The following is a 26,716-nucleotide window of genomic DNA, read 5'->3' as shown; positions in this document are numbered from 1 at the left end:
CTGTGTGCTGTGACACGAGTGGGACTGCCCCACTGACACAGCCAACCTCCATGTCCAAGGGTTGGTGGGAATGGGGATCCCAGCACAGGCTGCAGCTGCTCTGGAACAGGCAGGGGATCAGACAGGGGCAGCCCAGCCCCGCTCAGCCTCGTTTCACACACCCAGAACCCAGCGGGTCACAACGAGTGCTGTCACCTGGATGGCTCCAAATTTGATTGGAGCATTTGTAACACAAATGTACTTTTCCATACTGCTTCCCTCCACAGCACTGCAATTTGCAGTTCTAAAAGAAACATGTAAATCCATAGCAGCAGAAACCTGATGACATTTTTATTCTTGCTACTGGCAAGCCCCATGTAATGCCAGTGGCATTAATCCCCAGTGTTCACTAGCAAAAGGAACTAAGTCCTGGTAAATTCAACCAAGGGCACTCGTTACTCTGTGCTGAAAGGGAATTCTGTATTTAGCTTATATGATTTGTTTCCTTTCTTAACAAGAAGTGGAAAAGCATTTGTGGTATTCATGGCAAAAAAAAAAAAAAAGTATTTTTGGTTCACCACCAATGACCAGCATAAAAATGTACAGGAAAAAAAAATCCTCAGCATTCTGATTACTGCCTAGTTATTCCCCAACCACATTTAAAACTCTAGACTGCCCATTCCAGCATTTCAGTGCAATTTTTATTGACCTACTAACCTGTAACTCTGGGAAGCCTGGAGCTAAGAATGCAATAATGGCTAACAAATACAAGTCTCCAAACAGAGTGTAATAACCTTAAGTAAACTACTGCCAAGCAAAAGTCCTGCAGATCAAACAGTTCCCACGAAGCCTTATGCTATTAACTAGCAAAAGAGTCCCATGATATCTCCATAGTCATGCACAATAACAGAGCACTGTGCTTCTGTTTACTTACATAGCTTATCTGCAATCCAGTAATGTATACAGCCAGCCCCTCCGATGTAAATCACTTCTCTAGTTCATGATACTTCCCTTGTTAAAACTTTGCTAGCTTCCTAATGATAAACAGGGGGTTTATCTGGAATATCTGTTTTTAAGGGATGGGCAGTGGACACTTAAACCATTTCAATAAGGGACTCTATGTGCTTACATGGAGAAAAAGAGTTGTTAACATGCAAAATAAAGTTTGCAAAAATATTTATGTGGCTCTGCATTTTTCCTGCTGCAAGGCCCACTCACACTTACTCCACCTTATTTCTGTCATTCCCTGGGTAACCCCATCTCGGTAGATGGATAGTGGAGCTAACATCCTACCACAGCCAAAAAGAAGAAGCAGCAACTAAAAGCCTCATGGCCAGCAGCGGGTCACTCTGTGAGGTAAACACTCTGTGTTTACCTCACGCCCTACAGCTTTGTGTATTTCAACTCATTTCAGACAGATCTCTTCTCTACCTAACAGACTTCTTCAATGGGGACAGTTTGCATTCAGCTATCACTGTAATGTGGATGGGTCAAGCCTTAAACAATCAGGAATAAAATTAAAACAGAAATAAAACTCATTAGAACGCTCCTTCAAGAGGCAGCGAATGGGAACAAAATCTGCTGCCTCTGAAGCAACAGGGCTCGAACGCAAACCCGCAGGCTCTCTGCCCGCGGATCAGGGAGGAAAAGGCAGGAAAAAAGCGTGTTGCCCTTCTCCCCCGGCCCAAGGAGGGGCTGAGCCCCGCGGCGGGGCCGGGCGCGCAGGGGGCGGTGCGGGTTCCGGCCGGCCCGGTCTCGGCCCGCTCGTTCCCCGCGGCGCTCCGGCACGCACGGACCCGGCCTCCTGCCGCCGCTGGCTGCGGCACAGCCGGCGGGGAGGGGAGGAGAGGAGGCCGGGCCGGCAGTGGGATGCGGCAGCAGGTGCCTCCCCTCGCCCGCGGGGCGCGCCCGGCTCCGCGCAGCGCCGCGGGCCCGGGCGGGGGAGCGGCGGGCGCCGCCGGGGCGGGCGCGGGGCGCCGGGGAAGGGGAGGAGACGGCGGCGGCGGGGCGGGCAGGAGGCGCGGCGGGCAGGTGAGGGAGGGAGAGAGAGAGGGAGAGAGGAAGGGATAGAAGACTGGGTGGATGGATGGATGGATGGATGGATGGATGGATGGATGGATGGATGGATGGATGGATGGATGGATGGATGGATGGATGGATGGATGGATGGATGGATGGATGGATGGATGGATGGATGGATGGATGGATGGATGGATGGATGGATGGATGGATGGATGGATGGATGGATGGATGGATGGATGGATGGATGGATGGATGGATGGATGGATGGATGGATGGATGGATGGATGGATGGAGGCAGGCGCGGCAGCGGCCGCTCCTTACCTGGGGCGCGGTGGCGCATCCTGCGGCGGGCGGGGGCCGCGCGTCCCGGCGGGCCGGGGAGTCCCCCGCCGCCGCCCCCCGCCTGGGCAGAGCGGCTGCCGCCCCCCGGGCCGGCCGCCCCGCCGCCGCCGCTCGCCTGCTCCGCTTTGTTCCGCCGCGGCGGCTTCTCCTCCCGCTGCCGCCGCAGCCGCGGGACGCGTAACATGTGCCTGGGGAGGGCGGGCGGGCGGCTGCCCGGGGTGGCACTTTCGGCGGGGCGGGGAGCGCGGCGGCCGGGCCCCTCCGCCCCCGGCCCCGCGGAGGAGCGGGGCTGTCAGATCCAGCCCATCTGCCGCGATCGCAATCGGTCGCAACTGAATGGCTCCGGCAAATCTGCGGCGGCAGCAGGGGCTCGCCGCGGCGGGGGGGTGGGGGAGGCCGGGCCATTGTCTGCGGCGGCCCCCGGGTGCCCCCGGGCTGGGGGCGGCGGGCGGGGGCTGCCCGGGGCCGGGGTGTCCGGGAGCCGCGCAGCCTCCGCTTGGCCGCACCGCGGCCGGGCAGCGCTGCCTCTCCGCTGCCCGCGGGCTTGAACATCATGGGGAAAACCTTCCTCCCGCACAGCCCCGGGTGCAGTGCTCGGCTGGAGCTGATGCCGTCCCAGCTCTCCTCGAAAGTTAGCAGAGAGGGCACGCGGCGTGGCGGAGCCGCCGGGATGAGTTGGATGCGCCAAGGGGCAGCGGCTGTGCCCGTAGGGCAGCCCGGTGTCTGACACACAGGTGAAAGAGTTCTGCTGGATGGAGACTCACGGGTTCGCACGGCACGCTTTTAAACCTCGTAGTATATGAAAGAGCAGTTCCAAAAGAATCGCTGAAAGCTTGGGCATCTGTTAAGCCAAAAATAGCAAGTAAAATTTTTTCCTGGTTAGAAGAAAATCTAACTGGTATGTGATCCAGTTATTTGTAGATACACAGTGTGTGCGTAAGAGAACCTAAGATGTGGCAAATGTGAGAGAACCTAAGCGAACAGTGAGCAAGCGTTCAGGCAGGATTTCCCACTTTAAAGAGAAGGTGAGAGATCATGGAAACAGGGTGAGAAAAACTGACATAATGCAAATGAGAGGCAGTGGGTACACTGGAGTGAAGAGAGTGCAGGAACCAGGGTGCAAAGTAATCCTCATGTATGGTGCTGAGACAAGAAGCAAAAGGTAGAGCTCTATCTGAGAATCAAAGGCAAGTGCTGGAGAAGCAGAACTTCAAAAGTTAAGGTGGCAAGAGTTTTTCTGGATTTTGAATTTGGAGGTTTCTTAGCAGAGGAGCTCAGAACAAATCATTGGATAATGGTGGGGGACAAGAACTGCAATTGGTAGTCAAGATGCAGTAAAATCACTGGCATCATCATGGTCCCTTCCTAGGGGTGGAACTGCAGATCTTAAAATATCCTAGTCAGGGTCAAGTGTTTCTATGAATTCTGCAAATTATTGCATACAAAGTTTCTATTTGAAGGCCTCATCTTTCCATGATTCACCTTTCCTGAGTTCCTAGTGAAAACATGGAATAGTTTCACCAAATCTGCTAGATTAGCAGCAGCTAAAGGGATAAATTTTTTTTTTAAAATATTGCCAGTTTCTTAATTATTTTCAGGCCTAAGCTTACGTTCACTGAAATCAAGAGTGACAGACTTGGTCTTTTACTCTGTAACTGTAAGTGATTTAGTATTGAAAAGAACCAATATTTATCTACAACTTAAAGCTATAATTACAACTTGAAAGTGATTTTTATGCATATGGAGCTGCACTGACTGCTGAGATACTGTTCTTCTATGTCTCTTCAAGATTAGTAGTATCTCAGTTTCATACACAGCAACAAGTTTATGTTCCAAATAATTATTTCTTGTCCCTAGGCGTGCACAATTTTGTCTAGCATAGGCATTTACAAGATAATACACCAGTCTTCAAACAAAATTCACAACTTGGCTCACCATTGCTTCTGAGAGATACAAAAAACTGCAGTGCTCATACTTCAGAACACTAAAATGGAGTGGATGATAGCATTAGCTCAATGATAGCATTAGCTCAATACATTGCTGCTAGCCATAGTTTTAAATTAACCAACCTAATAACTGGCACGGGTAAATGCCTGATTTGGGGGATTTTTTTTTTCATTTTCTCAGAGACACCGAGCTACCATTGGAGGGACAGATATTTCCTAAAATGATTTCTGATTCTCAGCTGGCATAATGTGCATAGGTGATGTACCTCTGCTCCCTGCTGCATTCAGCAGCTCTTCCAAATGGGAGAGACCCAGGAAAGAACAGGAATATTGACAGGTTGGAAGTGACACATTTGCACAGTAGTCAATAATGCCAAAACAACCAAAAGAACCTTTAAGACAGAGAAACTTCATCCTCAAAAATCTGGGAGGGAGAAGAAACCTTCCCAAAATGCAGTTATTATACTTCACTTTCTTCTTGTCCTTCTATTAATAGGTATATATTTGCTTACACAGGACTGAGGCTGTGTATGGGTGATGTAAGACCAGATTTTCAAATGTTCTTCCACAAGGTTACACCAGTGGTGTTCCAGAGCTCTGTTAAACATGAGCAGGGTAGAAATCCTGTGAACTGAGGTCACTAATGGAAACAGTTGCTCTTTCAGCCTGCCACAAGGTGCTGTTCAGTGAGACCTGGGGCAGCTCTGCCCTTTTGAGGACTTCAGCTCTGGGGACCATTGCCTGCACATGGGAAAACTGCCAGGCCAGGCTCTTGCACAAAAAGCTGTGCAACAGGGGTGACAGGGACACTCAAGGAGTGCCCTGTGCTGGCAGGAAAAATCAGTCACTGGAGGAGAGTGGCAGAACAAAGTGGTCCCCAGAAACCATGCTGGAATTTCCCAGTGCAGCAGAGCTGCAGGAGGGCAGGCAGTCTGGCTGCTGCCTTGTGCTGATGTGTGTTAGCATCAGCTCCTGCTGCTAAGGGGGACATTCAGACCAAAAGGGATTCCAGAAAAGTTTTAGAATGTAGATTCTTCGTGGGAATTCTGAGTATCTTTTGGATTGGCTGAATAAAGGGTCAAGTGCTGCCACTTGCACATTTCCACATTGCAGAACAGAAGTGAAGTCATGACTTTACTGTCACAGCAAGGACACAGCATTTGGCCATTTTTTTTTAATTTACAGCTATTATTAGAGGAACTAAGAGTGTTTACAACCCGTGGTGTGTTTTTGGACCAGTTTCTCCCAGGGCTCTTCAGGAAGATAGATACTTCCTTGGCATTGGAAGTCTCCAAACCATGAGGAGTGGAAGATCATAAAAACACAGGAAATAGGAGCCACATCATACATACTTATGACTTTCAAAAGGGCTTCAGAGGCTTTTGGCTTGCCTGGCAGAGGACTAAGAATCTACTGAATGAAGAACAATAATGAATTTATTACAGCACTATCAAGAACTGAACTAGGAAGAATTTGTAAGGTAGTATCAAACTTCCTCAGTACAGGGCAGTAGGAGCATGTGCTGATTCTGGCAAGGTGTGGAAGCAGATCAGCTTCTCCTGCCATCTTTAAAGGTGCTGCATAAATGACAGCAAACCGAATAACCTGCAAAAGCTGGCATCTCCTTACAGCAAAGCATTTGGTGGAGCTCAGTCTGGGGTTTTCATTTTCTGTTTATTTGAGTTATACTTTCTGAATTCTGCTTAGCTAATCAGGTGGTAATAAAACTAAGAGCCCTGCATTTTGCAAGCTTTTATTAAATTTTGAAAATCTCAGGGGAGTATCTACATAAGCAAGAGTTAGCAAATTGTGAGCTACATAGATTTAAGTAAGAAAAAAATATGCTTATGTCTTTAATATGTGATGAATGCTGCTTTATATTTGAAACCGTGTCCCCAGTGGAACCTATTACAATAATGTTTATACAGGTTTATGCTATAAATGCATGATATTTTCCCTACAGCAGAATATGTTGGAATTTACTCCTGATTTAAAAAGAAGTGTGAATGGGTGATACCCCAGAATCTGGATTGCTAAAGGCACAATTATGCCCTTTTATTAACAAATGAAGCAATAAAAAATATAATTTGTTAACATAAAAAGGATTTTGTACAGCAGGCAGAATTGATAGAAAATGCACCCTGAATCTTCTGCTCCACGTGGGAACTGGAAGCCAGCCAAGTCCTGCAGAATTCAGGGAAACTGGATCTTTACATGCCAGTGTCACACAGAGCCTGGACAGAGGTGCTGACTGTCATAGAAAAAAGCAGGAAGATGACAGTGATGGATCAGCACACAATTAGATAGCAGGAATAAGTGGTGTCACAGCAGCACAGGTGTCCTGCTTTCAATTCAAGGCATATTTGTCTTGTAACAGGCCTGGCCACATGACACATCCGTGGTTTTCTCTGTGTGGAAAGCCCAATGGTTTCATCAGCACAGGACATCCATGTGATTTAAAATGAACTGCCTGAAGAGAACAGACAGAGCCCTTCTCTTCTGCTCCCCTTGCCACTGCCCATCCCCTGAGAGGGGACATCTTTTACTTTGCACTGTGGAGTGGCAAGGGCCAAGGACAGGAGTTGGAGAGGACACATGCAAAGAAAAGTCACCTCTTCCTCACCTTACCATGGTATGAACACAAGAAAACCCTCTCCCATCACACAGCATGGGATAAGGCTGCCACCAAATGTGTTTTAGGCCATAGAGTTTTTTAAGGATTCAAGCAGGGATGTGGGAACTTCATCCCTCAGACTGGACAGGCTGACAGTGCACAGTGCTGTGACTGCACAGAGCAAAACTCTGCCTTACACACAGATCTCTTGTACAAGCTCCATTACATTTCTTTGTTAAGAGGTAATTACATTTCTTGTTGCATCCTTGGGGCTGAGGAGATGAAAACCATTTCACACTTTGCGTGGAACAATGAGGCCCTGTTCTCACTTGGGGTCTTAAACTCTTGCTTCAATATAATTTAGGGAAAAGAAAAAAAGGTTGAGCATTAAAGAATGAAATAGAAATGCTTAACTTGATTATTTAACTTCTCTTTCCCAAGGAAAGGTGCTAACCTGACTTGCATAACTTCATATACAGTTTCTCCTTGACCTTTTCTACATCTGCCATCAGCAGTGGCCTGTAGACTTCATCAGTGAAACAGATCAGCTAGGTACCATTCCTTTTCAAATAGCAAATTCATACATTTTCCTTTTCTTTCTTAAACCCACCTCGCCATCTAAAACACCATCTCACAGCCTGTGACTGTGCAGTACTCATTTCTATAATACATTTTGACATCCTGGTTTTATAGGGGCCTGAATTCTCAGTTGTTGCCTTGATGTAAATCTATAGGTTTTCCTCTGCCAAATAGGAGCCAGGGATCTGTGTAAAGATAAGTTGTTCAGTCTTAGGGAGGACTTCAGGGAATTGCCACTATTACTCATTGAAATTATTCTTTGCTGTGTGAATAAAGCCAATAACATAATTGGGATTATCTGAAGAGTGAAATATGATTCAATTTGACTAACCATGGCTGTGTGCAGACATTAGTGGAAGAGTAAATTCAGCACCAAATAATAAAATGGGACTGGGGTCAAATGTTTTGGAATCGTTTGATTTCTAAAGAACGAGGTAATCTCAGAGCACCAACACCCAGTAATTGTGTATTCCTTTCTTTGGATTCCTGTGTGGGTGTGATTTTGGTTTCCACTCTGGGTGCTGGCTCACAGGAGCAGCTGCCCTGAGGTTTCCCTGCAGGGCTGGGCTGGGCTCAGTGCTGTTCCCCCATGCAGAGATGCAGCAGTTGTGCAGCGCCCGCTGCTGCTACCTGGGCCAGGCTGCCCTGCAGGGGACAGACAGAACCCTGCCACTCGTACTTAGTGTCAGACAAAACCACTTCACAGCAGGTTTGGTTTTCTCCCCTAACCCTAAATAGCCACAACAGTAATATGTATATCTGCATACACAAAAGAGTTTGTTCTTAGGAAAAATCTTAAACAAATGCAGAACCATGCCAGGATTATACATTTCATTTCCCAGCATACAAATGAGGAGCTAATTTAGTCTGGGCTCTTCATGCATTTTGCTTTTAACAAACATCCATATGCCAAATAGACCTTCCACATACTTCCCTGCTGGAGTTTTCTTCCTTTCAACTTGGTAGGGAACATTTGTGATCCTTATTCTACCAAATATATCTAAAGAATATATTTTGCTCAAGGCCTTCTAGTTTATAATTTAAGAGAAACAAAATCAATTCATGGCTCTGGCAGTCTCACTATTATGACAAGTATACATCTGTGCAAAACTACCCCAATCCCTAATTAATTACAGAATGTTATTAACATTTTATAATTTAGCATTGGTTAATTTATTTAATTTCATAAACACAGCCATATGAAGTTACTTTTTATGGACCACTTTTTCATCTTTTGCAGGCAGTTCTGAAATCTGGGCAGTTTAGCATAGAAACAGAGATATTTACTTGTTTCAAGATTATTTTCTGTTCAGATGGTTCTCAGTCCTTTATGTAATGACTTCAATACTGAGGCTTGACACTTCACTCCTGACTCATGCAGCACTGATGAGCAGTGTTAATGGGAGTTTTTCCCAATTAGAGGAAACAGGCTGAGAGCCATGTTCTTTAAAATTAATACTTTTATGAATATATAATGCCAATCATAATTCTCATTACCAGGGCACATCAAGTTGAGTTTAATTTTAAGTCAGCTTAGTAAATACATCACAAAAATATGCCCTGTTGTAGTTAAAATGGATCATTGCTGAAAGAGATTTATTTATTGATCTGGTAAAGAGCTGCACATAAAATTGCCATCAACTTCATTCAGATGAGGACAATTATTTTATATGACTAATTAGTGGAACTAATAAAAAATCTGAGCAGGTATAAACTTCTGTGAAGCATTTGTTTGAAAGACAGTGATAAGTCTTGATTTGAACATAGAGATAAATAAGCACTCAAATAAGCACTGTTTCCACTGCAACTGCAACAAGAGTTCTAGCAGCTATTCAGCCTTTTCCTGTGCTTACATATTCTGTATTTATAGTGGATTTACACAGTCCATCAGGTTCATTTGTAATCTCTAAACTATCCTCTCTTACTTTTCTATGACCCTATTAAAAATACAATCTAAAAGGCAAACAGTAAAAACCTTGCTTTTCTCTATATTTTCTATTCAGATTGCTCTCACCCAATCTTTTCCTGAAGAAGTATCTTTTATAGCTGTGACATGGGCATGGTACTGGGAGCCAGAGAAACCAAGGGGTTCTCAGCCACAGAAAATAGGATGACAGTGCTTTTTGTGGCCTGTAACCACATCTGCACTGCTCACTGAACCATCCACATTTATACTCAGCTAAAGAAAAGCACTTTTGGCCAAAAATAAAATACATTTTTAATTGGTATCCTCATGTGAATATTTAAACACCAATCCCTTGTGGAAATGCTCATCTGAGGCAGTACTGTGAGCTCTGAAATACAACTTGGTAGCTTTATATGGTTTTTATCTACATTTTGGTGTGGTTTTTTCACACATAAGTTCACAAATCAGAAACCTCAGCTTTAGAGAGACATGTATTTTACAATGTTAGCTGGAAGAATCTGAATTAGTACCTGGTGACTGAAGGACTCCTAATTGCAGAACTCAGTTCTACTCTACCTCATTCAAATACTAAAGAAACTAAAAGGAATCAATGTTTGCATGGCTTTTACAAGTTTATCATATGCATCTAGCAGTGCTAGTAGAGATGTAGGGAAAAACACCCCAAGAAAACACTACCCCAGCAAAACCAAAGACTGATGAAGAGACAAGAGGAAAGCTTTAGTGGCTAATAGCACTAAACACCTTTTCCCTGGCTTTGTGTAATGCCAAGATGGTATAACCAGACAGGTGGATCAAGAAACAAAGCAGAAGGAAGCCTCTTGCTCTTAACCACACCTCACCACACCACACCAACCCCTAATCATAGACTACAAAAAACAATTTTGGAAGATAATTAATTCCAAATGCAGTCTATAACTCACATTAGCATCATAGACCAGAGGCAATGTTTGTTATGAGAACTTCCAGAATGGCTTAAAATGGGGGTTTGGCCCCAAGACCTGGCTGCTTACACCTTCATTCACTCAGGCCAAGTTACTAAGGCCTGGCAAGAAAAAGATGCTTGTGCAGAGTATGACCTTATTTAGTTGGGGTAGCAGTTCATTTTTTTCTCAGCCTTCATTACTGTAATATCAACCACAGGTTTTTTCCTTTTTGTGCCATGCAATTTATTCCCCTAAGATTAGTCTTTTTCTAGTCAAGCAGTTTAAAGCTAATCACAGTTGTTATTTTAATCTGTGCTCACCATTAAGAATTCTCACTGAGCTATTTTGCTTGTTAGCAATTAAGGCTTCCCAATGGAAGTTCATGATTACAGCAAAGGCAACCTGTTTAATACTTGGCACCTCTTTAGTACACAGGCATTAAAACCAAGAGCAGAGAAGCATGCAAATGCTGCTGATGAAAGCAGAGCAGATCTATTTAACAAACTCTGTTTTGAATATACAGCATAGGAGAAATGCAGTGCAATCCTCATGTGCAGTTCTGGTCCCTCCCCTCTGTAGTAAGGTGAGGAAGTGCTGTTTGACCTTCATTAATTATTGCATATTAGTCATGTCTGAACTGCAGCATGTCCTCAGGCTTTCACCAAGGCAGACTGAAGTGCTGGTCCCAGTTGCAGCAGCACTACTAATAAAATTCCCTGGAAAGGTCTCAAGACCAGGATCTGACCTTTGCTTATTCAGGCAAGCATCCTATGCTGAATTGTGACTTCATTCTTCTGTTAAGAGAATTAGTATTTGCTGCCAAGACTTAAAAATTGTTATCTACCATCAAGTCAATTAGCAAAGACTTCAGGAGCAAACTTTTGCTTCTCATGTTGCTTGTCCATGTGATTCTGCCATAAAAATCATACATTAGCTGAACTTAAGCATTAAATGACAAGGTAGAAAAAACATTGCAATGGGATTCCAGTCACCTGTCCCAATTCTGTCCTGTTTCAGACAGGATAGGGCAAAGAAATCAGAATAATATTTTCTTTTTTTTTTTAAACTGATACATGGAGATGCAGAACCACTAGTGTGCTTCACCTCCAATGGTAAATGTTGGTGATTTACATTGATGAGGGTCAAATTTGTCTCAGATTGGGTAAATGTGTTGAGATAACATTACAACCTGAGAAATAGGGGAACCACTGACAAGTCAAATATGCTATCAGTAATGTGAAAATAACTACAGTAAAATGTCCAGTATAAGAAAAGCTGTGTTAATAAAATCTGCATCATCACAAACTACTGAGGTATAGTCAAGTTTCAAAAACAAGGAGTCTGAAGCTGGGTTAGAGGTCTGCTTTAGTGGAAAGCCATAAAACATGACCTAACCATTGCCACTCCTCCTGGGACAGCAATTACAGCAATAAATGTTCCCCAGCAGATGCTAATGCCATGTGTAAACAGTTGTCCTCTAAACTGAAATGAAATTTTGGCCCCACATGTCTTTTAGGGTCCCATTGTACGTGCGGAGATGTAAAGGAAATGTAAAATTGATCTGCACACCATGGCAGTGGGTTCAGTCTCCTCTGCCTCAGCCTGGGCACTATAAATCTGTGCTGGCTGTGAGTGAGGCTGGAGGAGGCAAAGGGGCAGGATTTGTGTGAGTCAGATTGATGGGCTGGCCCGGTGCCGCGGGGTTATCGGTCAATGTCAGGTTCAGCGCCCACTGACCCACTGGGCTCAGATCACGGAGCCACAAATCAGGAGCATGATGAAGGCTGGAGAGAGGGCTCTGCTGATTTATTAGGACATCTGTCTGGCTGTAAGACAGCTCAGCACTGCCCCTGTGTAGTGCCAGCTATTAGCATAATCCTCACCATGAAACTTCTGAGATTTAAAAGAGAGGAATAAAGTGTTCAAAGAAGACTGGCTGAACCAGAAGGGTTTTTCTTGTAGTGCCCATTACCAGTCTTACCTTTTTATGCAAACACATAAAAATAGTAATAAAAATAAATAATGTTAAAAATAAATTAATGGTCTTGGTTTTTCAAAACCACTGAAGTTTCAGAACACATCTATATGTCTGTTTATAATAAATTCCCTACCCCTGCTACTTTTCAAAGACTTTTAAATATTTTAATTTTTTATTATTCATTTATATTTAATCACAGTGGTGTCATCTGCATATAATGTTATCACCTTCATTCTTACAAAGTTAGTCTCCTGAACTCTGTAAAGTTAAATGAAAACTTCAACTTTTTGTGCCAATTATATATGGCTAATTTTTAAGAAAAGGGGGAATTATGCACAACCTTTAGGAGTTTGCCTGTAAGTAAGAGCCAATATCATAATGCTGTAAATGCTGGGATAATATTTTATATTGTATAGGTCAAGAAGTTTGTGAGGTGCAGAATTATTACTGGCATGTGCAAAGTTGCTCTGTTTTTGTACATGAGAGGCATTCACCTGAAAAATCAGACAGATCATTATTTCTCAGTTGATCAGAACTAAGGTGAAATAGGTTTCAGTCTATGAACATTAAATTATTCCCTGAAGATACTTTTATATTTGACTGAGTTTTAAAAGACTGTCACTGTCCATATGTCTTCAGAAAAAAGTTAAATACTGCATTAAAAAAAATTGCCGTGGATGTTGAAGGAATTTTATCACTGCTATTATTCCATTTCCTTTGTATTAAATGTTATGTTAGATAGGATTTGAGCAGTTACCAAATTTGCTGTAGGCAGCATAGAAAGGCATAGGCACCATGCATAGGCACCATGCTGCTCTGGTGGTATTTTGGCTAGATTTTGTGTGCCATTCAATGAAAACACTTATATCCAGGGATACAAGACAATTTCTGAAATTCAGTCCAATTGAAAGGATCAAGTAGAAGTAGGAGTAGAGTTGGCATCCACTGCCTAAAAACTGTAACGTGAATAAACCTGTGTGTGTGTGCCCTGATTAACAAAGGCATGATTCCACTCACGTGTGCTGCCCTGTTCATTTCATGAGCTAAGATTTGGTAGACTGTAAAGAATTAAAAAATGGAGAAACTGAATAGCCAATCATTCACTTGAAGTCAGAAATGGAAACTATGAATTGCAGCATAATTTCCAAAATAGCAACATAAATAAACATGCATGGCACAGTACTTGCCTCCATAAATTCCAGCGTTGTTCTTCCAGCTGAGTCACTAAATGCTCGATGTATTTGTTGGAGTCCATATATTCCTAAATGAAAAATTATTACAATATTAGTTTTTTGAACTTTAAAGTATTTGTAAAATTTTGAGTAAAAACCAGTCAGAGTCAGTTTGTGGAGAGCACTTTGATTTTGCTCCCAAAGTTATAACATGTACATAGAAATCAGAGTGATGTAAAATCTAGATAAAATTCACATTTGGATTGACATTACATGAACAGGGCAGTAGCCTAATGCACACTTCAGAGATTATTTGAGGGGAAGACAAGAGGCACGGAGGATACACAAGCAGCACAAATAAATTAGTGTACATATAAATTCATATCCCTGTTCCAAGCCCAGAATAATCTTCCCTGGATCCAGACTGAAAAATAACTGCCCAGCAGTACAGTCATTGGTTTTGGTGCACATTTTGTTTACTTTAGATATTAATCAAAGTGAACTGAATATTTGACTCAAATATTTATTTTATGGACAGTATGAAAAATACTATAGCATGTACCCTATTTGAAAATGAAGCTATAACTCAGCCCCTATATTATTTTCCAGTCCAACTTTTGCAGATGCAATAACTTGAAATATCAGCTCTATGAAAGCTCCCGTACTTGTGTCTAGATAGAACTTCTGATAAATAATCTTGACCAGATGAAAAATTTGGATATTTTCCTATTGAAGCCTATTCTTTAATTCAATGCAAAGAGATGATGTTTATTCTCAGCAGAGGAATCTGTCAGTAATAGAAATACACCACCTCATTTCCAGGAGGAAGGCAACAGAATAACTTGATATAATATGATATATTTGGATGACAGCAGTACCAACACAGTCACATTACTATTATTCTGAAAGTCTATCAGTAATAATATACCTGTCCTGAAATATCTCACCACAGCAAAAATATGTCTTAAACCTCATACTGCAGGAAATTGCAAGTGTTGGAGCAAAGAATCCATCTTCACTTTCTGGAGACAAAAGCTCCATCTTTATAGCTCCACTGTTTTTCCTTTGGACTCATCACAGAACCACTTTGTGAGGTCCCTGTTTGTATTAAAAGTTGTCTCTTTACTGTTATTATTTCTTTTGTGTACACATATGGATTTTTGTTGCAAAGTGGTTTGTTCTTCTGAGCATTTATCTTCATGGCCAGGAATATGAGACAGCCACTACAGAGACTGTACATCATTGTGTCTCCTCAAGGTGAAGATAAATGTTAGCAGAGTTTAATGATCATAATTTATATATAAATGTACATTTTTATTTTTCAGGACTGGAATTGTTCCGAGTGATTCTGTGTTTCTGTCCACAGTAAGCAAGAGTAGGACTCAGCTCCCAAGGAGCCTCTGCAAAAGCATCTCAGCCATATCCTGTTCAAACTGCATGGCTTGAAAAGCTTTGAGTATTGTAAAACTTTCCATTGAACTCCGTGGTTGCCCCAAGTTTAAATTTCATTCTACCTGCTGTAAATAGAAGCATTACATAGCTGTTTCTTTCAGAACACATTAAATAATGGAAATCCTGAGAAACACCATGAACTTCAGGGGCAATTTAGCAGGAAGCTCCTTCTAAGCTAATTCTAGTAAAATCATTCTGCAATACACATATATTAGAGTTCACCAAATATATACTGTGCAAATATATAATAATGACTAGTTGCAGTACCAAGTTCTTTAAAACAAGTTGCCTATTTTAGTTTATATTTTTTAGTACAATGAATCTGGCATAAATTAGTATTAATACCTTTACATCTTTTTAATGTAATATTAAACAATATTCCTGATTTATTCATCAGTGCACTTTGCCCTGCAGGCAAAGATGGGATCAGCAGTTTTATTCTGCATAAATTCTACCATGATAATATAAAAACCTCAGTCTGAAGCAATTTTCTTAAAATTGTTTTCTGGAAATAAGGACAGTGGGGAAAAGAAAGCCCTGTGTCTATCCTATTTGACTGCTGACTTAATGTTAAGGTTTTCCTGTGACAGATCAGAAATATTATTCTGTTTCTCTTTAAAAGCCAGCAACCTGGGAGAATGTAATCTTGTCAGTGTGCAAAAGTGATGTAAAAACTCAGCCATGATTTGATGGTGGTTAGCAGCACCTCCTTTCTCCTGGCACATTCATGTGCCAGCTGTGTCTGCAGCAAGCCATCTGCTTCAGACAAGGCCTCTGTCCCTAAGCCCAGGTTTCTGCTCTCTTCTCTTATCAACTCTCCCAATGAGACAAATTCTGCCATCCCTGAATCAGGACCTGGTGTTATCATTTTGTCAGTGTGAAGCAAATAGCAAACAGTCACTTGAGATTTAGAGCAACTCCGTGATTTAGAATAGCTTGGCACATTCAGTGACAGCAGAAAATGTGAGTAAAAACCCCAAAGTAATCACCCTGGTTTATGGTTGGACTCAATGACCTTAAAGGTCTTTTCCAACCTAAATGATTCTCTGACTTTATCTTCAACAAGACAATGTATACAGTTCATTAAATCCCTTCACAGTGCCCAGTAGATCACACCTAGAGGGGAAATACAAGTGTTTTGTGGCTTCCTTGGAGCTCTGTCCTGTGAATGCTTGTGCCATGCAGGCTCTGAGTAGCACAGGAAACTGTGGAGTGTGAGAGATTATGTGGAGCCTTGTTTTCTGATATAAGGATAAAAATCATTTAGGCAGACATGAGGGTACTCATAATAGATACTAATGAGACAGACCAATCAAACGGGGGAGAAAGGCTGTAAAAGCACAGCTGCCCCAGGGTTTCAAAAGGGGGTCACAATTCTTCCTCCTCCCCCTAAAACAATGGATACTGCAGAGCAGGAGGGGGTAAAGCTGTGTAATGCCAAGCCAATATTTCTGAAATGACACAGCAGTTTTAATCTGAAGTTGTAGACTCCAAATTAAAGTATTTCTGTACTTTTGATACTGTTACATAGCAATTGTGCTGATGTAGCATTGCCATCCATGCTGCTGTCCACACCTGGACTAGACCTTAGCAGCCTGCACTGCTGGCTCTGCTTGGATCCCCCTCCTACCTCTAGCCATTCCTCACAGCTTGCAGGATTACTGAGAAGTTCAAGATTAAACAAACAAACAATAAATTTAAATCCTTTTCAGAATCGTGAGTGAAACCTGTCCCTTTTCTTCTGCATTAGTTACTTTGCAGCCATGAGAAATTCACTTTTCCATCTGTCCTCCTGTGATGGCACTGTTTTAAGAAAAAAACCTTCTGTATATATTTAAATGCAGTAGAAAATCTTTTTAACAGCTGCATATATTCTGACATGCAGGAGGAGATGGCATGCAAATGTCACATACCAGCTTATCTAATTTAGACAGCATTAGAGAATTGCTTTACCCAGGTTATTGCTGATTTGAGCTGAAGCACAAGCCTAGAAACACACATAAATATGGGAGAACTAAATGTCTCACTTTGCAATGCTTAATTGTTTTGCTAGTTTTTTAGGGTTTTCTTTTTCTTTTCTTTGTTAGCTGGATGGCTGTCAGGAAAAAACAGAGAAGAGAAAGGAAATGAAGTGCCTCCACTGAGGCCCGGGATCCACCGCTCGGTATTTTGGTTGGTTGCTTGGGTATTTGTTCTGGCATATCCCTGTTGTTGTGCTGGGCAGGGTATCAAAAATTATCCAGCACACAGAACATTTTCCCATCCATTGTTACAGAGCAAACCCTTCAAGCAACCTTAGGCTCCCAGCACAGGAGTCCCTCACTGGAAGCTGGAGGTGATAAATTCAAGCCAAAGGAGTAGTACACAGTCTCTGCCTCTCCTAAGGAACTTGCACAGCTTGGTATCAAAGAGAGTTTAATGAGCTTAGTGAGATGTGAAAAGGATTAAGGATACCAGCAAATCACTTGATTACGTCCTTAATTCAATAGGGCCACTCAGGAGCTGAAGACTTGCCTGGGCTGCCCTGGCCAGCAGGGCCATGGGTGGGAATGGCTGTGGAAGAGGTTTTACAGCAACTTCTGTGAGCCAGAGAGAAGGTTGATAAGAGGATCCATATTTACCCCTGAAAGAATTTTCTAGCAAGGTCATTGGCATAAAAACAAAGAAATGAAGGAGGAAAAACCTACAACTGTCTATTCCAATGAGCACTTTATTTGTCTCTTGTGACCAATGAGTAAAGCACAAGCTTAGGAGTTTTGTAAGAATGTAGAAAAAGCATGCATGCTATAATAAAAATAGATTTGAAGCCTTTTGACAATGGAGTGTTGTTTTGTATTGTATCTCAACTATAACCCTGGCCCCTCCTGCAGCGTGGACACCCCAGCTCCCCCAAACCCACACACCTCAGCCAGGCACATGGGGACACAGCCACTGTCCCCCTGCCAGTGTTCTCCTGTCCTGAGCAAGCTCCCAGCAAAGGGCCTTGGGCACAGCTGAGATGCCTGAGCTGTGCAGAAAAAGGGAACAGGGACAGAGACTAGGCTGGGAGTCATATTCCTGCAGATCAGTTTTGAAGCAGGGCTGGGAGGTAAACATCATATTCAGCCCTGCACAGCCCAAAGCTTTCCATGTTCCCCTGGCACATCTAATTGCACTCCTGGCTTGGTTGGAACAAACTCTGTGCACACAGCCCTAGTCCACTCTTCCACAGCACTTCTCCTTGATTCCCCTAATATTTGTATTTGGAAGCAGGCAGGATTCAGCACAGATTCAGGCTCCTGTGCTCCACAAGAAAAATGCTGGTCACTGGGGAGGAGAGAAAAACCAAGTGAACAACGGGATAAGTGCACAGACAAGTTCCTCTGAGAGTCTGGAGCCGTCCAGCCCTGGAGACAGGGAGCTCCATGGAGAGCCCACAGTCATCTGCTGCAGTTCAGGAAGTCACATTTTCACAGGGAAAGGTTATTAGAAATCAAACAACAACAAAGCTGTCTGCAGCTAAACAGCAGACTGTTGCAATTAGGAAATGATGTTAGCAAAGCAACAAGGGGGACATCTAAGCTGTTACACTGAGTGTGGAGACATGAGTAATTTTTGAAGGATCTTGGAAGAGTGCCCTGGGGTAAAGCTTTAAATCTAGGGAGAGTGACTTCAGAGAATATTATAACTTTTGTAAAATATTTATTTTTGTTTTCATCCTGCTGTATAAACCCTTGATAAAAAATAGACTTTTTTCCAGCAGCCTAAGAGGATATACATACATATTTATATATATGTGTGTTCTTGTCTAGACAATGTTTTTCATATCCAAAAGCAGTAGCAATGAGAATTGAGAGAGCTTTCTGTTGCACACTAAAAAGAAATCAGGTATAAAAAATATAAAACCCTTTGGATTAGTAATTTTTCATTCCTTTCAATACCACACCTGGCTAGACTACTCCCTTTTGGTCCTAAATAACAATGAAAGCTAAACTGTGTGGCTCAGAGAAAATAATATCTTTTAAAACTGCCATTATTGCTGATTTAATTGTCAATATTTTAATTGTCAGGTTTATTAGGAACTGGCATGAAAATGTACATTGAGAGCCTCTGCAATGGATCAGGAGGCTGGCAAGAGCCCTTGTGCACATTACATCATTATGGAAAAAGCAGCAATGATTATTTTAATAAATATATCAAGCAAATTTCTTAATTGTTCAAAATCACTTAAGCTTCAGTGAACAGTTCATATTACATCTCAGCTGCAGTGATTAAAACTGATTTACCAATTCATCTGAAGCCAGTTGTTTTCATAAACAATCAGCTGGGTTTTCTCCTGCTGCTGCTTGGCTTCCACTTTGCACCCTATTAACCAGCACCACCCACAGACTCAGAGAGTTTAGTAAAGCCTGAAATAGCACAAGCTCATTGGCTGTTGCATTTGGGTTTTGTCAGTGTGTCCCTAAAGGAGTTCAGTCTCTGGGATAACAGTGTGGGTACTCTGCTACTCAGTGACACTGATGCTGGTGCTCTTTCCCCACAGGGAAGAGAATGGGGAGAGACAATGCTGCAGTTTTGAACCCTTCTGTTTTCCAGTAAGATAATTTCCAGGAGCAAATCTTCTGTCTTATGTGCAGGAGAAATATAAGGACCAGTATTCTGTAAGAGTTCTTTCCTGGCTTAGTGGACCAGTAGACCATAAGCTGGAAGGTGAGGAACAGACTTGGTAGGAACACCTACCCCCAGTCAGATTTCCAGGTTCTTGGCTGGTTTGGGTAGCTGTAAATAAAGTAATATTTTTCCTATGCAAATATCAAGCTATGGAAATTATGTAATTTCTGCTAAATATTGAGCAAATCATCCCCTTTAGCTGTAGAAGAGAAGGAAACTGGACATTTTGTCCAGCAGGCAAATCAATGCTGCTTTTGGCTGATTTTCTTCCCCTGAAAGTATAAATCAGTAAAAACAAATACAAAGCATTACCTGAAATTTGCTAGACTGGTCTTGAAATAGAAAAGGATGATATCATATTGGGAAAGTTCGCATTTACATCCTCTAGGTTGTGGAGCTTTTAACACCCATGAGCTGTCATTGATCAATACATCCCTACAGCATCAACACAAGGATGTCCTTCATTTGGGTGTGGAGCCAAAACTGCCTCCATAAAGACCAAATCTCCATGGATACCCTCCTATCCCAAGGTTCTAGAGGCTGGCTAGGGCCTGACCCTGAGTGACAGAGCAGGAACTGCAGCAGAGGCAGGTGATGGTGCAGAGTATGGACTGCACTCATCAGTGCGTGTCCCAGAGGAAAAAAACCACCAAGAACCCTTTGAGATTCTAACCTACCAAAAAAGTCAACAAGACCACTGGAGCAGCCAAAGATTTCAGCAGGAAATGGGAAAAATTTGCCTTTTGGCCAGGAAGAGGAATGAATATGGACAAGCAGGTTGTGTCAGAGCACCCTGGCTGTGTCTCCAGCAGTTTTAGGGATGCTCTCCCATTTACTGCAGCTTATGGAAAGTTCTTGTCCTCACTGAGTATAAAATCTCTGTACAGTGAAATATAAAATGATCAGAGAAATTGAAGCTTAGCATAATTGTACATGTAAGAGTTCCTGGTTGCTGGAAGTTATTGATGACCATGTGTAAGTTAGGGAGGTGTCAGAGAGACACAAATGTTTACAGCCCAGCGATTCCATGAAGGAAAAAGTGACAGTGTTATTTAAGGCAACAGGAATTTGCTATTTAGCTAAAACAGACATCCAGAGTTTAAAAAAAATAGTAGGAAGATGTGTAGATGTTATGAGTTTGCTGCTACACAGTGTGTATATTTACATGAAATAATTAGCTGTAGTCTTGTTTATGTCAAATCCAATTTACATTAATAAACTTCACCCAGCAAACACTCTGATGCTGTAAGGAAATGCCCAGAAGTGTTAACAGCCTTAAAAATGCCGAGTAAACACTGGAGCATTTAATTAATCAATTCCTGACATTACCAAGTAACTACAATTTCTGAATAATTTCTTGAATGTTTTTTATGAATATAAATCAACCACAACACATGGAAGAACTGCTGGTGGGAGACATTTGACTTACTTAGACATATGGCACTTGCATATGACTCCCACTGTCTAAAGAAGACAGGAGCTACAGCAAGGATAGAAAAAAATTCATAGGATCTATTGCAGAGTTGGGAAAATTTAATTCTGAGGTTATTAGGGATGTTTGAAATTCACAGATAAAGATGCTTCATTCTCAGAATGCATCAGACTTTTTAACTCACTTGGAATAACCACTGCCATCTATCCAACAACGAACTTCAGGACCTGAAGTTTTCTCTACCATTTTCTGTAATTGCTTTGTTATCACTTGTCCTCACATTTCTTCTGGCAGCTTCTGATGAGGAGCAATGTACATACACATAAGTCAAGCCTATCTTCATATGGTTTCATTTCTACTAAAAACAACTTAATAAACAAACAGAGTAGATGCTCGTTCCTTCAATCATTGTAAGTCAATAGCAAAAATTATAAAGTATACACTGTAAATAGTCATAGGATGGCCTGGTTTGAAGAGCACCTTGAAGACCATCAAGTTCTAACTGCCCTGCCATGGACAGGAGCACCTTTCATTAGACCAGGTTGCTCCAAGCTCCATCCAACCTGGCCTTGCACACTTCCAGGGATGGGGCAGCCACAGCTTCTCTGGGCAACCTGTTCCAGGGCCTCCCAATACCAAATCTCAGCCCTCTCTGTTTGAATCCATTCCCCCTTGTCCTGTCACTCCATGCTCCTGTAAGAAGGCCATCTCTGTCTTTCTTATGGGCTCCATTCCCATGCATAAAATATCTTAATATAAGGTTAAATATCCAACACAATGTTACAGAAACATCAATCTGATGATGCTGAAATATGTCCAAACATCAGTGGACAAAACAAGGTGAGGAAAAGTTCCGAGGATCTCCAGATTCTGACCTGCACTTTAAGGACAAGGGTAACTTGAGCTTTAGCAAACCCCAAATTACCAACCCTTTAGGGCTTGTGTAGATGGAAAGCAGGGAATCTGGAGATGAGCAGATAATGTTCAGCACCACAGGCTGAGACCTCTTTTCCAAACAGATTTCATTTGCTTTCACCAACCACCCCTCTTTTGTCCACCTGCCACTTTCCTCTGCTCTAACCACAACCATTTTCACACAGAGGAGGGACTGGTTACAGCACATTTTGAAAATTAAGCTCTGTTTGCAATGTCCTGCCTTGCATATCTATAGTCAAGAAAAGATTGTCTCTGAGTTAATAATGTGGCATTGCTCAGAAAATCTCAGAAGCTGCTTCTAGCACTCCACCCCTTCCTGGTATGCTGAATTTAGTGGGACTACTTATATCCATCCATCTCATCTGCATGATACATAAACACAAACACACAGAAAAATGATGGAACATGCAAATAAATATGCTCCTAAACATCCCATGTTCATTTTTCATTTTGTGCACGGAGAAAGAAGAAATTAATCTGAAGCTAACACAAAAACATACCTCTAAATTTTCATAGTTTATTATAAACAAAGCAGGAGCTGTGCTCATAGGGAGCTTTGTCAACTCTGCCTGAAACATTTTTATTGTCACTACCAGGACTTGCATCAGGTTCAGCTTTGGGCATTGACTGATTGTAGAGCACAACTGAGTCTAGGCATGGATCTGTTGTAAACTGCTGTCCAAATCACACTTTTTCTTCAATCCTTCAAGTCCAACTCATGGACTAATTTCCACAAGATCTCCAAGAAAATAGAAGCATTCACTAATGCAACAGGACTGGCCCTGTTTGTAGGTATTTGAAGGAAAAATTAAGGAAACTACCTGTGCAACATTCAATATATTTTCTTGTAAATAAACATTCAGTTCCATATGGGAGGAAGGTGGAATGTTGTGCAAAGCAGATTCTTGTGAGGAGCTCACAGTCCCCATACAGGACAGGCAGGCAGCACAATGGGACCTGACTTTCTGGGTCAGGGGATTAATCATAAGAAGTTTGGCATTTCCTAAGTGGTGTGTAGGCTAGACAGCATCATGTGATCCTGGCTGGAGATAAACTTTTAGTGTATCAGGGATTTAGTGAAAGTGGATTTAGTGGAAGGAAAATGTTTCACTTTAATGGCAAGCTATAAGCAGAGGGCTCAGTAAAATCCCAGAAAGGAAAAAAGAACTGGAATATTTGTGTCAGCAAACAGCACATTTTGTTGTGTAGGCCTGTTAATTACTTAAGCCAAAGCAGTGCCTTTAGTTACAGACACTAATTCCGAGTCAAATCTGTGTGGAACAGAAAGCACAAAAGCACTGCAAGGACAATTTCTTGTTGGGCTGCAACTCCACCCCTGTCATCCCCACCAAGGCTGTAAAAACTCCCAGCCTTAGGTACCAGTCTGGGATGGTGGCACTTTGCACTGGCACAATTAAAAGACTGTTAAATGGCAACTAAATGGCAGCAGAAGAGCTCCTGGGGTACATTTCCTGGGATGAATTTGGATGTCAGTTGTTGAATTTAATGTGTAGGGGTAACTGAGACTAATACAAAGCCTTTCATAAAATAGGAATTGGTAGGTTTTCCCCTTAACTTATGATGCAAAGAAAAACTCCCTCTTCAAATCCTGTATACTACAGTTGTATTAATAACCATTATTATCTTGTGCTTTTCTAACTGCTCTGGTGCACTGTTATGCTCTGTCTCCTGAACACTTGTGACTCCATTATGCCATGTATAATAGATACTAAACAAACATAATGATGCTGCTCAATTTAACAAGAACCTATTTCCTTTTCATAAAAATTAAAGTGAAACTTTAATTTCATTCAGCATTATAGAATTCACAGGTACAATGCAGCACCAGTGGAATCAGAGCTATAATTTAGCTCCTGGTTAATGCTAATAATTTTTCTGCAATTGAATACTGCTGCACTGAATTGCAGATCTATCTCAAATGTTATGTGCCTAAAGATATAAGTTACAGTTATTGCAGAGCATTCTGTTTATTCAAATCAGACTGAAACAAACACAAACCGTAGCATGAAAGGCTGAAAAATATTTGCTTAGATAAATATTCATTGTTGGCTGCTGTGCAGGATATATAGACACAATTCAGACTACATGATAGCTTTTTGTTTTATACACCATCTTGCCAGTTAGCATTCAAAATGTAGCTTTAAAAATGCCTTTAATTTTATGTGTGCTATACAAAGTGATATACTTATCTGTTCATGTTTCTTAGACATGGATCTTTAATCCACAGGCAACTTAATAGGAATTAAAAGTGGAAATATAAGCATAAATCTTTATATTTCTGGTAATACAATCTTGTCGTTAACTGAAGCTTACTGGAAAAGTTCTTTGTGATATTTAACTAAATTACATTTTAAAGACCTTTATCATCATCAACTGGAAAATCTATGGCAACCAGTGATGAGTCCTGCTACTACCCGCTACTCTACTGCCAAATTTGTGATGTTTAGAAAGTGTCTCTGTCTTGGGAACCAGAGGCAGAGAGAGAATTTCCTGCAGAAGCCTTGGCATTACTCTGAGGCCGAGAGAGCAAATTGAAAAACCCACCATGCATCAATCCTGTACCTAAAAGCATTTTTTTCACATAATGGTGAAATCCCGTTTCCAGTGTGTAAGGGCCAGCTCCAACTGGAATCATGCTGACCATGAGGGAATTAACTGAGGCCATGTCAGTCCAAAATTGACATAGACAAGATCTGAAAGTAATCAGGTTTCACTCTCTACTGTTAATGGTTGATTTTTAGAGTAATTGGACCAAAAGATTTTCAAACACTGGTTTAAAAAAGTTTCATTTGGGGATAGTAATTATTGTACACAAACACTCTGGAATGTACTGGCCTCTTGCTATTATCTAGCATTTGTTAAGCATCTCATGTTTTTGAGTATTCAAAACTAGGGTCAATAATTGATGTAGAACAGAAAGGCTGAAATTCTGCATCTGAACTGTGTAGGTGCTCCATGCATGACTCACAGGCAATTTATTGTATGATTTTCACAAGAGCTAATGACTTAGATTCATTTCCTAAGCCTTAGGATGCTTGCATGCATAGTCTGGATCAGAAATTCTGACCTCACATTAAATCAGAGGAGAAAAAAACCCCAAAACAACAGCTTCAAGAAACTTTAGCAGTTAAGAGAGGTTCCAGCCCAGAAAGTGCTTCTTTCCCTTTCAAATCTGCATCATCTACACCAACATGCCCTTCATAGCTATAATTTTTGAAAGGGTTGATTAGAGTTGAAGGTTTGGCCCTGCCCCACAGCTCAGGCAGGGCAGGTCTCCCAGATGCCCAGCTCCCATCAGAAGTGCCAGTGGTAGGAATTTCTCATGACTCACTCCTCTCACAAAGAGAGACCCAGCAGGTAAGTGTGGTTTTCAGGTGTTACAGACATCCAGAGAGTCATAAAACTGAGCTGCTGCCCCCACTGAGGGGGCAATGTTGTAATGTTGTGTGGCTTTGCTGTGAGAAGTGCTGAGCATCTGCAGGTCTCCTTGATGCTGCAGAATTAAACTTATTCAGGGGAGGAAAACCAATTTCGAAACTTTAGATACAGTCCTTAATCATTCATTTAAAAAGCATTTCCATAGCCATCAACTTGACAGTATCTAAATGAAAAGACTCAGAAAATCTCTTGTTTTCCAACAGGAAATGTGTTCAGGGAGAGACATTTCACATGCATAGAGAAATTTACAATAATCACGTCCTGATGACAAGTCTAGAGAAGGATTTACATCTAATAGGAATGATCTAATTTATCTTTCATGCAGTAATACCCAGTGGCTATTGTGAACATTTTATTATGAAGGAAATCAAAGAAAACACAAGAAAATTAATGTTTCAAGGGAAAGCCGTATGGTCCATTTAACTCTTCTTTTGACTGTCCACATAATGCAATGAGTTAATTTGCTTCTTTTCATATGCTTGAATAATAGAAATAACACTTTTCATAAATCATGTACAAAAGCTGTAAGAACAAAAACAAGCTAGTCATAAAGTTCTTGAATTGTTTCTATATAAATGCACATCATGGGTACTTCTACAATTTCTTTTTTGAAAAAAAAGCCCTTACACTGAAAACCAACCTTTCTCCTTTCCAATTTTTTTTAGTTTAGACCAGACACCTCACTACACAACAGTAATATCATGTTTGTATGGGACTGTGGATATTTTGTCACAAAAAAGTGTCCTACAGTCACTGCTTGGATGTGGAGACAGTGGCACACTGACAGCAGGGCAAGAGCTCCTAGCAGGAAGGTGCCTTAACACTTCAGGACTTGTAGGGAAGCACTCCAAAGTTTTGCAGGTGAGCAGAGCCATTTCTCTTGTCTCACCTCCTTCCAAGGACCCTTTATGACTGAGTCTTGTAAAACAAAACTGTTCCACCCAAAGGTTTTTGTGTGGCAGTGATGGGATAGAGCCTCAAAGGAAAGGTCTCCATGCACCTGGGATGTGACCTGACACCCTGATCAGTTCTCCTGCTGTAGCCTCTCCTGATGAGGATGCTGGGGTAGGATTTCAGACAATGCCTAACCCTGCAGGGTTTACTTAAACAAACAAATTTCAGGGCTCGTTATGGCCTGGGTCTTTCAGTCACTTTTGCCTGTGTCACTCCAGTTTCTGAAAGGAGAAGCAGAAATCACAAAGGAATAAAAACAACGCAGTTTTAGATGGATCATTTAAACAGCTAAAGACATAGATAGGCACCTGATGAGATTTTAATGGGATTGTGCTCATTCTGCTTCCTTGG

General features: G+C 41.8%; 1 protein-coding gene across 6 annotated transcripts in view; it reads right to left on the bottom strand.

The window, feature by feature from the left end:
* Positions 1-26,716, bottom strand: part of NCKAP5 (NCK associated protein 5) — a 276,475-nt gene that overhangs the window by 220,047 nt on the left and 29,712 nt on the right. For all 6 annotated transcript variants that reach the window (XM_018911273.3, XM_018911275.3, XM_050977035.1 and 3 more), the window contains exon 2: positions 13,494-13,571. In XM_018911273.3, the coding sequence (XP_018766818.3) occupies positions 13,494-13,571 (78 nt within the window). The remainder of the gene's footprint in view (positions 1-13,493; positions 13,572-26,716) is intronic.

Source organism: Serinus canaria, chromosome 7 (assembly GCF_022539315.1).
Source record: "Serinus canaria isolate serCan28SL12 chromosome 7, serCan2020, whole genome shotgun sequence".
In the NCBI taxonomy this organism is placed as follows: Eukaryota; Metazoa; Chordata; class Aves; order Passeriformes; family Fringillidae; genus Serinus; species Serinus canaria.
The sequence above is the reverse complement of the archived record's forward strand: the minus strand, read 5'-3'. Positions and strand labels throughout refer to the sequence as shown.